This window comes from Neurospora hispaniola (assembly GCF_033458365.1).
Source record: "Neurospora hispaniola strain FGSC 10403 chromosome Unknown B0T23scaffold_9, whole genome shotgun sequence".
NCBI lineage: Eukaryota > Fungi > Ascomycota > Sordariomycetes > Sordariales > Sordariaceae > Neurospora > Neurospora hispaniola.
The window spans coordinates 86,943-100,843 of record NW_026944414.1 but is presented as its reverse complement, the minus strand read 5'-3'; the positions used below and the strand labels follow the sequence as shown (position 1 = coordinate 100,843).

Genomic DNA, 13,901 nt, shown 5'->3' with positions numbered 1-13,901 from the left:
ATCTTCAATGACAAGACCATCGTGTTACTGGAATCATGGTGCCGGAATCCCATAAAGCCTCTCCAAGAGGCGTCCTTGGAAACATATCGCATAGGTAACAATCGACAGTCAAGAACACCAAAATGACCAGTCCTGACCACATGAACATCCACCATCTCTCGGCCTGGGACAATGTCGCTCCTCGCACATACACCGGTCGGGTGATTTGCTTTCCCTTTGATGACCATGCTCGCAAGAATCAGTCGGAGAGCGCCCAAACTCTCTTTGACTGTCTGCGGAGCAATCTCGATGTCCTGGGTAAAGAGAGGCCTGACTTTGCCGGAAAACTCCAGCTCGGGGCGAACTTGACACCCAATCACAAGGACGGGAACGTCTATCTCCTCACGTCCTCCAGCTTTCGCATCAATCTGAGGCCCAAGTACCCCAAGGAGCTCGAGTCCATGTACGGACAAGTAACTGCCCAGGACGGTGCCGACAACGTAAAGGCAAAGGGGATCAAGTTTGATAAGAAGTTTATCAGCTACGACACCTTGAAGCGCTCTGGGTTCCCTGTGAAACCCTTCATCAATGAGGACCTGACCACCGACCTGATGCTCGGCGCAGGAAAGCCCCCCGTCCCGGTTGTGGAGGTCGAGGTTGTCTTTCTCAACGGCGGTTTCTTCTTCAACCTGCTCATCCACCACTCCTACTTTGACGGCAAGGCGTACCACAAGTTTCTAGAATGCTTTGCGGCCTGTACTCGTGGAGACAAGCTTCCAAACTATTCGACCAATTCCATGATCAAGCTTCCCTACGCGCAGGAACAGTCCCTCGCCGAAAAGAAGTTCGAGGACATCCTCCCCTTGTGTCCCGAGTTCCAGACGTGGCCAAACCACGACCTCAAAGGTCCAACGCAGCCCATCATGTCCGAAATCCTCAACAGCGAGAGACCCAAGTCCTTCCAAAACGACAGCAAGATCTTTCTCTTCAACTTTTCCAAGCTCAAGACTCTTAGTGTTGAGCTCGCCCAGCTCCTCCCCAGCACCTCCCCGCCATCCGCCTACGCCACTCTCTGTGCTCTCCTCTGGGCACACACCCTCGTCGCCCGCGAAGTCTTTCTCAACAACTCTTCCGACCCCAGCGAACGCGCCATCCACACCCACTTCGCCTCCCACCCTCCCTTTTTCTCTACTCCCGTCGACTGGTCCAGCACACGGCTTCTCCAAAAGTATCCCTCCCTTTCCTCCATCACCGCCCAGGCCTACTTTGGCAACACCATCACCTGGGCCATCACCACTCTTCCCGACACCTCTTTGCTCTACGACATTGCTTCAGGAAACAAGACCTCCCTCGCCCGCGCCGCTAGCGCAATCAGTCTCTCCATCTCCCGCGTCGATCCCTCCTTTCTTTATACGCGCGAAGCTCTGCTCGACAAAGTCCCTGATATGCGCCTGCTCGGTCTACCGTGGGATAGCCGCATGCCGGCCGAGTGGGGGATGAATAGCTGGGCGGATTTCGGTGCCGATATCGAGTGGTCGTTGCCGGGTGTTGCGAGGACTCCGGGGGTGGAAAAGGGCTGGACGCTAGCGGACGCGCAGAGGCGGGTGCAGAAGGAGGTGGGAGGGTCGGGAGGGCTGATATTGCCGGCTAAGAGAGCAAGGCCAGAAATTTGGGAGTGTCAGGTTAGTTTGCCGGAGGGGGCGATGAGGGTGTTGGAGGGGGATGAGGTTTTTAAGAGGTATTGGGAGGGCGTGGTTGGTGATGAGGTGGTGTTTGAGTGATGGGAATTTTGAGCGGTTTTTGTGCGGTTTGCGATGTTGGAGCCCATGCAGACTGGGAGTTATCATGGAAAAGGAGGTATCGGACACTGATGCCATGGAATGTGGAGGGAAAGAGTATCCGTATGGGAATGAAAGGCGCAATGTCGGAAGGCGTTCGTGGGCAGCTAAAGAAGTGCGTTTTGGTGTTTAAATAGGCGTATAGGGACGAAAGTTACGGATTAGGTTTATAGATAGTGTAGTATGAGAATAAAGAATGACAATTGTCTACAATGACCATCGACCATTCACCCGAAATTCACAAAAAGGTCATTGAAGCACCAACAGCGAAGCACCCATTCACCCACCTGCCGTGTCCAGACCAACGTACTTTCCACCTGGCACCAATCTTTGTTCAGCCTTGACCGAACCTGGACGGCCAACCCGTTCACTGCCGTGTCTAAGCCGATATTTAAACCATTTCCTGCGGGAAAACCGCAACACGATCCCTTTTTCGCATCATCCTCGAGATTCCCTCAAACAACCACAAGCAAACGCCCAAATCATCAGCCATGACCAGCAACGAGTCCATCATCACCACCTCCTCCCTCTCCCTCTGGAACAACATCGCGCCCCGCGTCTACACCTCCCGCGCCCTCTGCTTTCCCTTCTCCGCCCCCGCCCGTAACCTCCTCGACCCCCTCTCCTACACCTCCACCCTCCTCTGGTTTCTGCGCATCCACCTCCTTCGCATCGCCAAAGTGCGACCTGCCTTTGCCGGCAAACTTCAGCTTGGAATCAACCTTTCGTTAGAAGAAAAGGGGGATCTCAAGCGAGACCGTGTCTATAATGATTGGCATGTTTACTTGCGGACTTGCTCAAACTGGGAGATTCCTTTGGGGGTGGAGTGGCCGGATGATGAAGACGTGAGGGGGATGTATGCCGGTCTGGAGGTCGAGGGAGTTCACAAGAGGGAAGTAAAGGGTTGGCCGAAGGAGTTTTTGAGTTATGATGAACTGAAGAGGGCGGGGTTTCCGGTTAAACCGTTTATCAATCCTTTGTTGACGGACTTGTCGACGTTGAAGGAGGGCGGGGAAGCGGTGCCTGTTGTTCAGGTCAGGGTATTGTTCTTGAAAGGGGGGTTTATTCTGAATGTTCTGGGACATCATACAATGTTTGATGGAGGAGCTTTTACCCAGCTCTTGAACATCCTGGCTGAGCATACGACAAGTTTGAGTTTCGAGTGGGAGAAGGTTCCGGACAGTCATGACTTGCGGTTGACTTTGCCGAGGATCGAGAAGCCGTATGAGGAGCTGATGGCAAAGTGTCCCGAGTACAAAGAGTGGGAAGATCACGCACCCAACGGCCCTACGCACCCCGTCTGTCCCAGTCTGCGCGACGGCGACGGCGACTCATTGATCGGTTCCTCAAAAATCTTCGTCTTTACCTTTGCCAAAATCGCCCAGCTCCAAAAGGAATTGGCGACTCATGGTGTAGAAGCCAGCATCTACGAGTGTCTGTCTGGTCTCTTGTGGGCTTTGACGTACTTTTCCCGCGTCACGGCCTCCTCCACCGACCCCTCATCATTCGAGCATTTCCTCCACGACCACTTCGCCGAGGAGCAGCCCGTCTTTTCTACGCCTACCGACTGGATCGCTCGCGTCGCTGGTTTGACGTCGGCCGATCCTAAAGTTGTTGCTTTCAAGGAACAGATGGCCAAGGATACGAAGGAGTATCTGGGCAACAAGATTACCTGGATCAGCACCCGCCTGCCCTCGGCCTCTCTGCTAATCGACGCAGCAAAGGACGGAGATGTCGCTGCTCTGGCAAAGATTGTAGCAGCCATCAGCAAATCCAGTACCGATATGGCGGAGAACATGGAGGAGTATCTCACCACCCGGACTAGTCTGTTCCAAGCTCTCTCCATCTCGTCAGATGGCCAGGACACCCCCGACATGCGCCGCATCGGCCTCGCGTTCGACCCCCGCCAGCCGTCCGAATGGCAGATGAACAGTTGGAAGAACTTTGGCGCCGACACGGAATGGCGATTTCCTCCTCTTCCCTGTTTCTCGTCTCCCTCCGTGATGACCTCCATGGTCCCTACGAATGCCTTTTCTTCTTCAGCCTCTGCCTCTTATAGCCACCGCGACTACTTCAATGTGACTAAACCCGATGCTGTCCGGCGCGTGCAAGCTCGATATGGTATCAGCGGAGGACTGTGGTTGCCGGCGAGGAAGGAGCAGAAGGAGGTGTTGGTGCAGGTTAGTTTGCCGCGAGGAGCAATGGGGGTTTTTGAGCGATTGGTTCTGGATGGGAAGTGGGTGGAGAGGGTTATTTGAGGAGGATATCTGAACAGAGGCGTTTGGGGGCGTTGAAGAATGAGGTTTGGGATCGGGAAATGGAATGGAATCACGGAAGAACTGTCGGAGGCAAATTGGAATTTTAAGGAACTGCTTTTGTCGGGATGGCACCAAGTTTTCATGGTCAGCAAAGGAAGGCGCAAGGTCGAAAGATATCACACCCACATGACTGAACTAGTCCGTTATTTAGATGACTTGTCACAGCATTCAAGAATTCTCGTTGCTTTTTACTTGATACTGACCCATTAGTAGTCTCAATTGGCGCATGCAGATCCTCGTATCATTTCTGGTGACACGACAGCTCTGTGGCGTTCGTTGGCTTCCATTACCCCTGACGATAACGGACGGGAAACAGATAAGGACGTATGTTCCCGACGGCACCTGAGACCGAGTTTTGCTCTTTCCTTCCTCTGTCACTTTTCTTCCAGTGCAAAGTTTGTAAAGTTGGACTTTGATTCGACTTCGTCGACGACATTTGCGATGAATACAATCCCGTAGTCCATCATCGATATCGCGACTTCTTTGACGCAGCTCTTCCTTACCAGTCACTCGCTCGCCGCCATGCTGTCCACCGTCCTCTTCATCAGCCTCTCGGCATTGGCCACGGCCACCACATCTCCCAAACGCGGCTTGATCTTCACCCCCAACAGCGACTGGCCCAAAGATGACCTAGTCTGGATTACGGGTCCCAACAATCTAACCTGGTACCACAATTACCAATCCCTTCCGTCCTCCGAGTCCAATTATGCCACCCTTTCCCCGAACCAGATTGAATTCGTGCCGACCATGTGGGGAGGGAACGAAAATGACACCGACTTCTTGGGAAATGTGACGGCCCTGATGGGGGTTGACTTGAGCAAAGACGAAGACAGGACCAAGAGCGCCGGCGGCAAGCGCAACATCACCCACGTCATGACTTTCAACAAACCCGACCAGCCCTTTGACGTCGGCGGTAGCGAAATGGAACCCCGTGTAGCTGCCAAAGCATGGATCAAGAACATCATACCGCTTCGGCGACTGGGAGTCAAGGTCGGTCTGCCGCTTGTCAATGAGCTGCACACAAGCCAGAATAAACGAGACGAGGGGAACAAATCATGGCTGGACATGTTTTTCGCCAACTGCTCCGGGCTTCTGGACAAGGTGGAGGACGCAGAAGAGAAAGCGTGCGGGTTCGACTTTGTGCCTGTTTATTCTTTTGGGGACTTTGAGATGTTGAAGGACAGGGTCGGGATGTTTGAGAATGCGTGAGTCCTTTTATTTGGTCCACTGGTTTCCTCCCCTCCCCTTTCCATCCCATCACCAGATTATCACGTTATGGAACTCCGCTAATCCCTCCGTCACAGCTTCCCCGGCCTCGACATCTGGATCACCGAATTCGGCATCCCCTCCGAGACCCTCGAGAACACGCAAAAGTTCTACAACCAATCCATCCCCTACCTCGACAGCAAGGAGAGCGTCAAGCGATATGCCTGGTTCGGCGCCTTTCGAAGTATCGTATCCAACGTCGGTCCCAATCAAGCCTTTCTCGATCCATACGGAGAGTTGACAGATATTGGGAGCTGGTATTTTGGTGGCAACGCAACGGGAAGAGAGGCCCTTCCGAGCGAGGACTACAAGGACGATAAGTGCACAAAGGAGAAGCCGTGTGGAGGGGAGGAGAATGGGGAGGGAACATTGCGGCCGGGCAGGCTGATTGTTCTTTGGGTCGTCGTCTCCTTTTTGTTGGTGTAATTGCTTTGGGGGGATCTGTTCAACGCTCACGCTCACTGTGGCCCGATGCCTCCCTGATTCAATCCGCATCGCCCGCTTCCATTACCCGTCCATTCGCCGTCTGCCGTCCCCCTTTACGACCTACTCAGCGCAATCCCTATACCACTCCCCCAACTCGGTGACACCCCCCTCATCCCCCAACAGACTCGCCCACCTCCCCACATTCCCAATTGTCTCAGGCCTCATGGCCCCAAACCACGCATACCTCTCCACCCAATCCAACGTATCCAAATACTTGCAACTCTCCTTACAAAAGTGTTCCACCTCCTCCTTGGGCAGCGGATTCGCCTGGTCCCAATTCGTGCACGCAAACTCGGTAATCCACACGGGCTTATCCGGCCCCAGCTGATGATGCGTGCTCCAGATATAGTCATAAAACGCGCCCAAGTTCGCCCCGCCATACCAATGCAAACAGTAAAAGTCCACGTCGCTCCCCTGTGCCCGAATAGCCGCCATGAACTGCTGAAGCCACGTCACGCCCTGCGGCGCTGAACTAATCCCGGGACTCCCCGCCCTGACTCCCTGCCGGCGTAGGGGCTCGATAACCCGCAGCCATTCCTGCGCCGCTAGCTCGACGGGCATGTTACTTTGGTCGGTAAGCTCGGGCTCGTTAAACCCTAGCACCGTCGGCTGTCCGTTACATTCGGGATCCGGGTAGCAGGCGTTGAGATGCGAGGGGAGCTCGTCGATGTAGACGTGGTTCCATTGCATAGGCACGAATTGCAGAGAGCAGCCTGGGCCGGTGCCGGGCGTTAGGCGCGGGGACCAGTTGTAGAGCCAGGAAATGAGGGAACCGGGTTTGGAGAAGAGGAAGGGCGGGTCGGGCGAGGCGACGGGGAAGGTTAGGCCGCGTTTGGATGTCATTTTGGGGCTTGGTCTGGGTGCCGTATTTTAGGGGAAGTTGGCGGTTGAGCTTGACTGAGGTTGATTGTTTTAGTGAAGGTATCTTTGACGGGTTGAAGCTGGAGGTGGTCGAGCTACAACCAGAAATGAAGCAGAGAATAAAAGGGGCGAAGCCTTGACAGGAGATGCAAGTGGATTTAATCCTGATTGTTGACATTGAGGGTCGCCGAACCCGCCGACGCGGCACTGGGGCTGCGGCCGGGGCAGTGCACTGTCAGCCCCGTAAAAGGCGATAAGATAGACGCTAAGCGTCAAGCGACTTGGCTTGTTTAGCGGCTGGCGGTCCCCTGATGACGTAGCCTGGGCCGTTCCGTGGCAGTGCTGGCTCGATCGTGCCCGCTGGTTAGGGTTAGCTGTGGGAAAAGACGCTGATGAGGTGCTTGTTTGGGATGTCATCTTCTTCGTCAAGTCTGAAATGAGAGTCTTCAACATGCGTTTGATGACCAGGTCATGGTCTTATTTTATGCGCCAACGTTTTGAAAGGGTTGAAATGGCTCTGGTTGTCAATTTATCGCAGAGTGGCTAGCAGTCTCGAGGCATCGCCAACCCGCCAAGGAACCTCGAAGTGGGAGGAGATAGCGAACCAATTTCCAGAGTAGTTGAGTCCGAAAGTGCCATAGAGGTATGAGAAATGGGCAAAAGAAAGTCTGGAGTATGCGGGTCATTGTGAGCGATTAGATCCTTTTTGAGTGGAAAAGGGACAAGTTGGGGTTCGACGCTGCAGTGGTGGAAAGATGAAGATGGGAAATAATGGAAAACGCAATCCAGATTCATGTTTTCTGGATTCTTCACTCAAAAATTCCTACCAACTGAACACTGGAATGCGGACAAACAACCAAGCAAGGGAAGCACGTGGTTCGCCGGCACTTGTGTCTTGCGTTTAATCCCGAGAATGGCTTCACATTGTTCCAGGCCGTGTGCAAACATTGTTCTTTACCCTTATCAGTCAACACATGTCCCGTCAAACGGTCATGATTTCGCTTCCCAATCCCTTGATGATGCAAGTTTGCCATGCTGCTTCGAGAACACAGAGGCCCCTTGCAATTGTCTTTTTCCAGCCGGATCATGGTCGTTTGCCCTTCATCAATCCATCCCTGGTCTTCATACAAAAGTCCGAGTCCACCCATTCAGTGTCAATCGTTCTTTCTCCTTCATAAAAAAAACTACTCATTTCAAACTTACGAATACCGAATCTTCATATCTCGAGCCTATAAGCAAAATGGACGCCAAACCTCATCATGCCCGTCCTGATCCAACTTTCCCCCAGGTCATTCGCGCCCCCTTCAAGTCCACAACGTTCGCTCTCTCGGGGGTAGGGTACGATTGGTACATTTGGAATGAGAAGCCTTTCGAGTGTCTGTAAAGGGCTATTTGCGTTGATGTCGGTTCCCACCAGTCCTTTTCCTTCTCTAACGGGTACTGACATCTGGACAATTCAAAGTCATCTTGTCCAAACACGGCTACAGTGTTACAATGAATAGTCAGCAAGAGGAAAATCCGCACCGTCATTCAAATCTCAGCATCGTGTATGAACGCTATCCGAGTCCAGTCGCTCCATCGACCCGTCCGTCTGTCAGTCCATCCATCCGTCTGAGCCGGTCACGTCTACGCTCTTCATGATATGATAAGGACAGCAAATGGTATCTTGGAGACAAAAGAGAAAACAAAACATTGTGCCATTCCTTCTAGCCATGGTCTTTTGTGTACCTTTTGTATACCGAGAACCACCCTCTCTGCATGGTCATGACAATGGAAATTTTGTCTACCGCAGTCTTTTGTCACTGTTCAGCACGGATACATGAGACAAAAGGAAGCCACGCGAGAACGAGATGAACCACGACACCGTAAAATATCCACCCAAGAATGCAGGAAAGGTCGATACTTTTTCATAACATCATAAAGCAAAACCAAACATCGCTTTTGTTTGTCAGACCACAAGGAAACCACCACCCCAAAATCACTCAGGAAATGTGTATTGCTATGTAACAAAAAGAAAACCGTGTAATCTGTGTATCGAGTCGAAGCAATATCGAGTCGTCCGTGAAAACCATCGTCGTAGTACTGTCGTACAGAAAAACGCCTTGCATCGTCTTTGCGAATGCGCTGCGCTCAACTGGAGGCCAGGGATGGTCCCAACATGGGAGATGCTGTTGGCTTGCTGTTGTTGTTCATCGCGGTTGACGTTGTCAACGCAATCTGTGCTGAACAAGCAGACAAACAACACTCGCTGGGCCATGCCGTCCTTCCACGTACGTAGCCTGAAAACCAGGCCCACACGATGTCATTCCCGGTGGAAGAGGGATCGTGGGTATGTGTAGTACCGTACACTTGCTGTATCCTCGTCCGTAGTAGTGGGTATCGTTACCGGTGTCCAGTCCGTATCCGCGATCCAAAGGCCATAATCCGAAATCCGTAGTCCGTACCCGTGATCCATATTCCGTCGAATCCTTACATAATGGGCATTGCATCCACCGAAAGCTCCGAGACCGTGCTGAGATTGCTCCGGTGTCGCTTATGCACATGCATCGTGGTCGGGTCGTCAATCAGGGAACCGCCGGGGCCGGTAGTGGGAGCCTTCCTTTTCTGTGCAATGATTTGGTTGAGCGGAGGATCCTTGTGGAAGCGCCATGGGCTTGGGGTGACTTTGAAGTAGGGGGAAGCAAGAGGAAAGGAAGGGGGTAAGAAAAGATGGTCAGGTCCTACCATGGAATTGTTTTTCCTCCGGCGGGCGGGGGTGATGGGTGTGGTAACTGTCTCCAGACTGCCGGTCTTGATACCTCTCAGTGTGCCGTGGTAGTAAGGTCCCGAGAACGAAAGCGATTCCTGGGTGGCTCGGTCGCTGAGAATCAGCTGCTGGTTGATTTGGTTGCGCCGGAAAGCCCCGACAGCGTCCGCGTTGTTGGTCAGGTGGTTGAGCAAGGGGTGCATGTCCTGCTTGTCGCTGTCCTTCTTGGTCGGTGAGGTGGCGGCGCTCTCCGGGTCATATTCAAGCTCTTCGTCGACTTCCGAGTCGCTGTTATCGAACCTCAGGAAATCCTCAATGTCGAGCTTTGCCTCCTCCTCGTCCACTTCCTCAAGGCCCAGCTCGGAGTCGTCACTATCGTCTCCGGGGTAAAAGTCGTCGCCCATGGGGAAGAAGGCCTCGGCAGGACCCCACGGCTGTGTGTTCATAAAGTCGCCAAACGTGTTGGAAGACACCATGGCGCCCATCATGAGGTAGCCGGGGTTGGTCAGCAGGGGGGAAAAGTAGTCGAGGTTAGCCGATGGGACATCGTTGATGGCCTCAGTTGCCAGGTCTGCGGCCTGATGGTCCCTCTTGAAAATCATGATCTTGCGGGAGTTGGGGTTGAAGACAGCGATCGGCTTGTTGGAATCGGACCCGTCCAAGTGGAAACGGCCCACGCGAGGTTTGCCCCGCTGGGACCGGCAGGGCCTCTCAGCCTCGGACTCTGAAGACACAGGCGCCGACTCGACACGTGCCACCTGCTTCTTCCGAATAATGGGCTCGGGGTCCTCTTCTTCTGTAGTTTCGCCGTCCGCTGTGACCAGTTAGCTCCGCACAAAGTTCGAGCACATTCTATCAACTCACTCTCGTATCCGTCAAGCTCCGCCTCGTGCGATTTGGAGAGAGCCGAGTCGGACGGTTCTGGCGTTATGGTCGGAATGGGTACCGTCAGGTTAGGCAAGAGAGGGGTAGCCAGCATGTTTTGTGGCACCTGGGCCTCATCCTCTGAATCCCCAAAGAACTCTTGCGGATTGCCGTCGTAATCCCAAAAGGACTCGGCCGAGGATGACTCATTGCCACGCTCAATCTCGATACGGAACGCGGGGTCCAGCTCGTTGCGGTCAACAAAGATATCAGGGAACAAGTCGGCATTGGATTCGGTCTCGGTGGTTGTCGAGTCCGAGTCACTGTCGTCGTCCGGAATACCGGCAAAGCGAACGTGACGCTTGACGCTGACCTCGGTCTCGACGGACGGTTCGGGGACTTGCTCGATAATTGTGCTCTCCTCGTGCTCCGACAGACCGCCCCAGCTCTCATTGTCGTCGGCGGCATTGTCGTCGTCGTCCTCGGGCTCGTCATCGTCATCCTCTTCGTCGTCACCGTCTTCGTTCTGCTCGTCTTCTTCGTCCTCCTCTTCGTCTTCCTCGTCGGCATCGTGTTCTTCCTCCTGAGCAATCACTTGGGGCCGAGGGGTGTGTTCCAATGGACGCTTGCGGGAAGCTCGCGTCAAGAGGTGCTCCTCCTCGGCCGCCATGACATTGTGCTCGTCATCTTCGCTCTCGCTGAGGTCCTCGACGGCCGAGTAGCCTTCATCGTCGGAGAGGTCGAGGGAGGAGGAAGATGTGGAGGAGACGGAAACCCGACGCTTGGTAGCCTTGAGCGGCGTCCGCGGGTTTTTTAGTTTGATGGTCGTCCGAGACATGGTGGGGGACTGGGTGACCGGGGGTCTGTAGTATAGGTTATGAGTGGTGGTTGGTATGATGCAAGCGGCGGTGAACCGTGCGCGGAGCTAAGATTCGACAAGATCTCTTTGGTCTGGTGTTGAAATGGGATTGTCCCAGTCGAGTTCTTTTGTAATGTCGTGTAGCTATAAAGCTGTTGAGGGGTCTTTTAGGTTGGTGTCTGCCGAGGATCTCGAGAACAGCAGAGAAGAGCGAGACAAGAGACGGGGTCGGATTTGGGGTGGGGATGGAGTGACTTTGTGACGGTAGATATCGGTGGGAGCCGTACGGTATGGAATCGTCAGGTGGGCCAGTGGAGAAACGGGGTATGCTCCTCTCTCTTCGGGGCTGTAGGTCTGGACTATCTGTCTGTCCTCTTGTCTTTATAATGTTGTCTTGTCAAGTTGATGGTATGTTGCAGTTGATTTGATTTTGGGTAGATGGCCAGATGGAGTAAACCTCGTTTTCCGGGCCTCGGTTTTCCAAGTCCTGCTCTGCCTTGCACCGGGACACTGCGCGTCCTATGCCCTGTCGCGGTATGTGCAAATGCTGTGCAGGGAAGAGGCCTTTTTCGAGGTTGAGAAAAGCCTGGATAGCTTCTGATAGTCGAGTGGTTATGGGTAGGGAGGGCAGGGATAGTGGGGAGATCTGGACTCTCTCGTTGAGGCTGCTGGACTGCGGGCGCTGTGGAAGGCACCCGCAGTGGGCGCTTAGAGCTCAACGACGGCCGAAGGCATCTTGAAAATCTCGACTGAAGCTAGTTTATGTATGCTGGTGTGGATTGAGAGGGCGACTTCGTTGTCTTTCTTTTTCTTTTCTGGGGTGGTTGTGGTGGTTGTGGTTGGGATGTTGAAAGGGAAAAAAAAGAGGGAAAACAAGAGGAAGGGAGAGAAGGAGGGGAGGGGAGCAGTGCTGCGGTCGAGGTCTGCGGTCCGTCGTCAGCCAACGAACAGCAAAAGCGCAACCCAAGCCCAGGGAAACTTTTTTTTTTTTTTTTTCGGCTTCACTTCACAGTTCAGGTTGCACGGCACCTCCCATTTGCTCCGTGGTTCCCTCGCTCGCAATCTTTCACTCGGCTGCTGCCACTCTTGGAGCCAGTAAAAGACTGCTGTAACTGTCGTAACGGCAGGTAACGAACCGTACTGATTGGGTTTGTCTCACCTTTGTCCATCTCTGATTGGTTCAGATGGGTATTGCTGGTTCCACTGGCTCCACCACAACCAAATCGTGGGGCAGCTTCAGTGGATTCATGTCGTGCGTTCCGCTCTCGAAAAAAAAGGAACGAAACCTTGAGGTTTTCTCCCCCGAAACTGCAGTGGCACTTGTCGCGGCCCGGTTGGCTGCACTGTTTCGCGCCAATGTGAACGCCAATTCGCCATTTGGCAGCTGGTTGAGATCCATCAAGAGAGTGGAACAGACTAAAATTTCACGAACGGTGACAAGCACTGCAAACTAACAGACCCCACCCCACGTTGTCATCTCCTTCAGTTCCGACTTCACCTCTTGGTGCTGCAAATGGGAGATGGGTGGGAATGCACGTGAACCAGGTACCTCTAGGTAGGTATCGCGAGTCTTATCCGTCTTGATACTTATCTGGGCTCGAGTCTTGTCACCGCTCTTTTACGTTGTTGGCTGCCAGGCCGCAATTGGAAAAGTTCTAGAGACCGTAGGGACGGGATGCAAGGAGGACAGAGCACATGTCAATCACGACACCTAGGCAGGATGTATGTACATGTACACCAGCTTTTACACATTGGATATCTGGCACGAGACTTGTGACACTCGACATCTTTCTTCTTCAAGCTGTGAAAAGAAGGGACCGTCGCTTCCCGAGACAACAAACGACTGGACATTATTCCAGCCGACCAGCGCTGTTCTCGGCAGGGGAGGACTGGAATTTGAGGCTCCGCGATCCGCGAATTGCAACACACCCTCAAACTCGGGTTCAAGGTTCCCCGCATTCAAGACGGACATTCTCCGTTTGTCCAAGGTTGCCTGCCTGCTTGCTGCTTTCGGTCGGATGCCAGCTGGCGTGCTTGCTTTTGCAGCTCGAGGAGATTGATGGAGGGGTAGAACTCAACGGAAGGGGCATCGGAGTACTCCGTGAGATGGAGGCAAAAAAATAAGGTTTCTTTCTTCGCCTCGGTTGCTGTTCCGCTTTCCAGAGATCGCAAGCGGCGAGTCCATCTTTCGGCCCTGTTGTAGTCTACGTAGTTCTTAACCGAAGCAGTCATCCCAGTTCCGACTTGTCCTTCCTACGGCTCTGTTTCAGCCAATGCCATGATCTCCCGTTGTTACTCTGGTGTGGAATACGGAACAAAATCTCACCCTCCTGAACGTTGATTGGTGGTGCCAGTTTTCCCTCTGGCCTTCTCAGGATGGCCTCTTGTCCTTCTCACGACGGACGTCGGCATATTGACGAAAGTGCCAAACAAACCGAGGCTGGATCCATCAGGTGAAAGTTTGCCGTGTCGAAAGAAATGTCACAAAGTTTCCTTGTCGTCATGACCCGAAATCTGTTGGGTAATTTCAGATCCCGGCTACAGCGCTAGCAACGGCAGAGTGAGGCGTACGGCAGAGGTCCAGGGGAAGAAGTGCATGCAGGAGACGCCAGCCCATTGCATTTGGGGGTCCTTCCATGACGAGGAGCCCATCGTACCTTTGGTCTTTAATGAATATCGCTGAC

General features: G+C 53.4%; 4 protein-coding genes across 4 annotated transcripts; 1 reads left to right on the top strand and 3 right to left on the bottom strand.

Annotated features, from left to right (window-relative positions):
- Positions 1-122: 122 nt before the first annotated feature.
- On the top strand, positions 123-5,827 carry B0T23DRAFT_407863 (glycosyl hydrolase catalytic core-domain-containing protein; the record flags this gene model as incomplete). Its single annotated transcript, XM_062839233.1, has 6 exons — positions 123-1,656; positions 1,812-1,942; positions 2,288-4,066; positions 4,349-4,459; positions 4,628-5,340; positions 5,440-5,827. 6 exons carry the CDS (start codon positions 123-125, stop codon positions 5,825-5,827), a joined length of 4,656 nt encoding a protein of 1,551 aa, XP_062688532.1.
- Positions 5,828-5,887: 60 nt separating this feature from the next.
- On the bottom strand, positions 5,888-7,193 carry B0T23DRAFT_238167 (uncharacterized protein). Its single transcript, XM_062833994.1, has one exon. The coding sequence runs from the start codon at positions 6,728-6,730 to the stop codon at positions 5,948-5,950; it is 783 nt and encodes a 260-aa protein (XP_062688531.1). The 5' UTR covers positions 6,731-7,193; the 3' UTR covers positions 5,888-5,947.
- Positions 7,194-9,111: 1,918 nt separating this feature from the next.
- Positions 9,112-11,196, bottom strand: B0T23DRAFT_448319 (uncharacterized protein; the record flags this gene model as incomplete). Its single annotated transcript, XM_062841044.1, has 2 exons — positions 9,112-10,308; positions 10,359-11,196. 2 exons carry the CDS (start codon positions 11,194-11,196, stop codon positions 9,218-9,220), a joined length of 1,929 nt encoding a protein of 642 aa, XP_062688530.1. The 3' UTR covers positions 9,112-9,217.
- Positions 11,197-13,060: 1,864 nt separating this feature from the next.
- On the bottom strand, positions 13,061-13,449 carry B0T23DRAFT_345945 (uncharacterized protein; the record flags this gene model as incomplete). Its single annotated transcript, XM_062835963.1, has 1 exon — positions 13,061-13,449. One exon carries the CDS (start codon positions 13,447-13,449, stop codon positions 13,177-13,179), a length of 273 nt encoding a protein of 90 aa, XP_062688529.1. The 3' UTR covers positions 13,061-13,176.
- Positions 13,450-13,901: the final 452 nt, after the last annotated feature.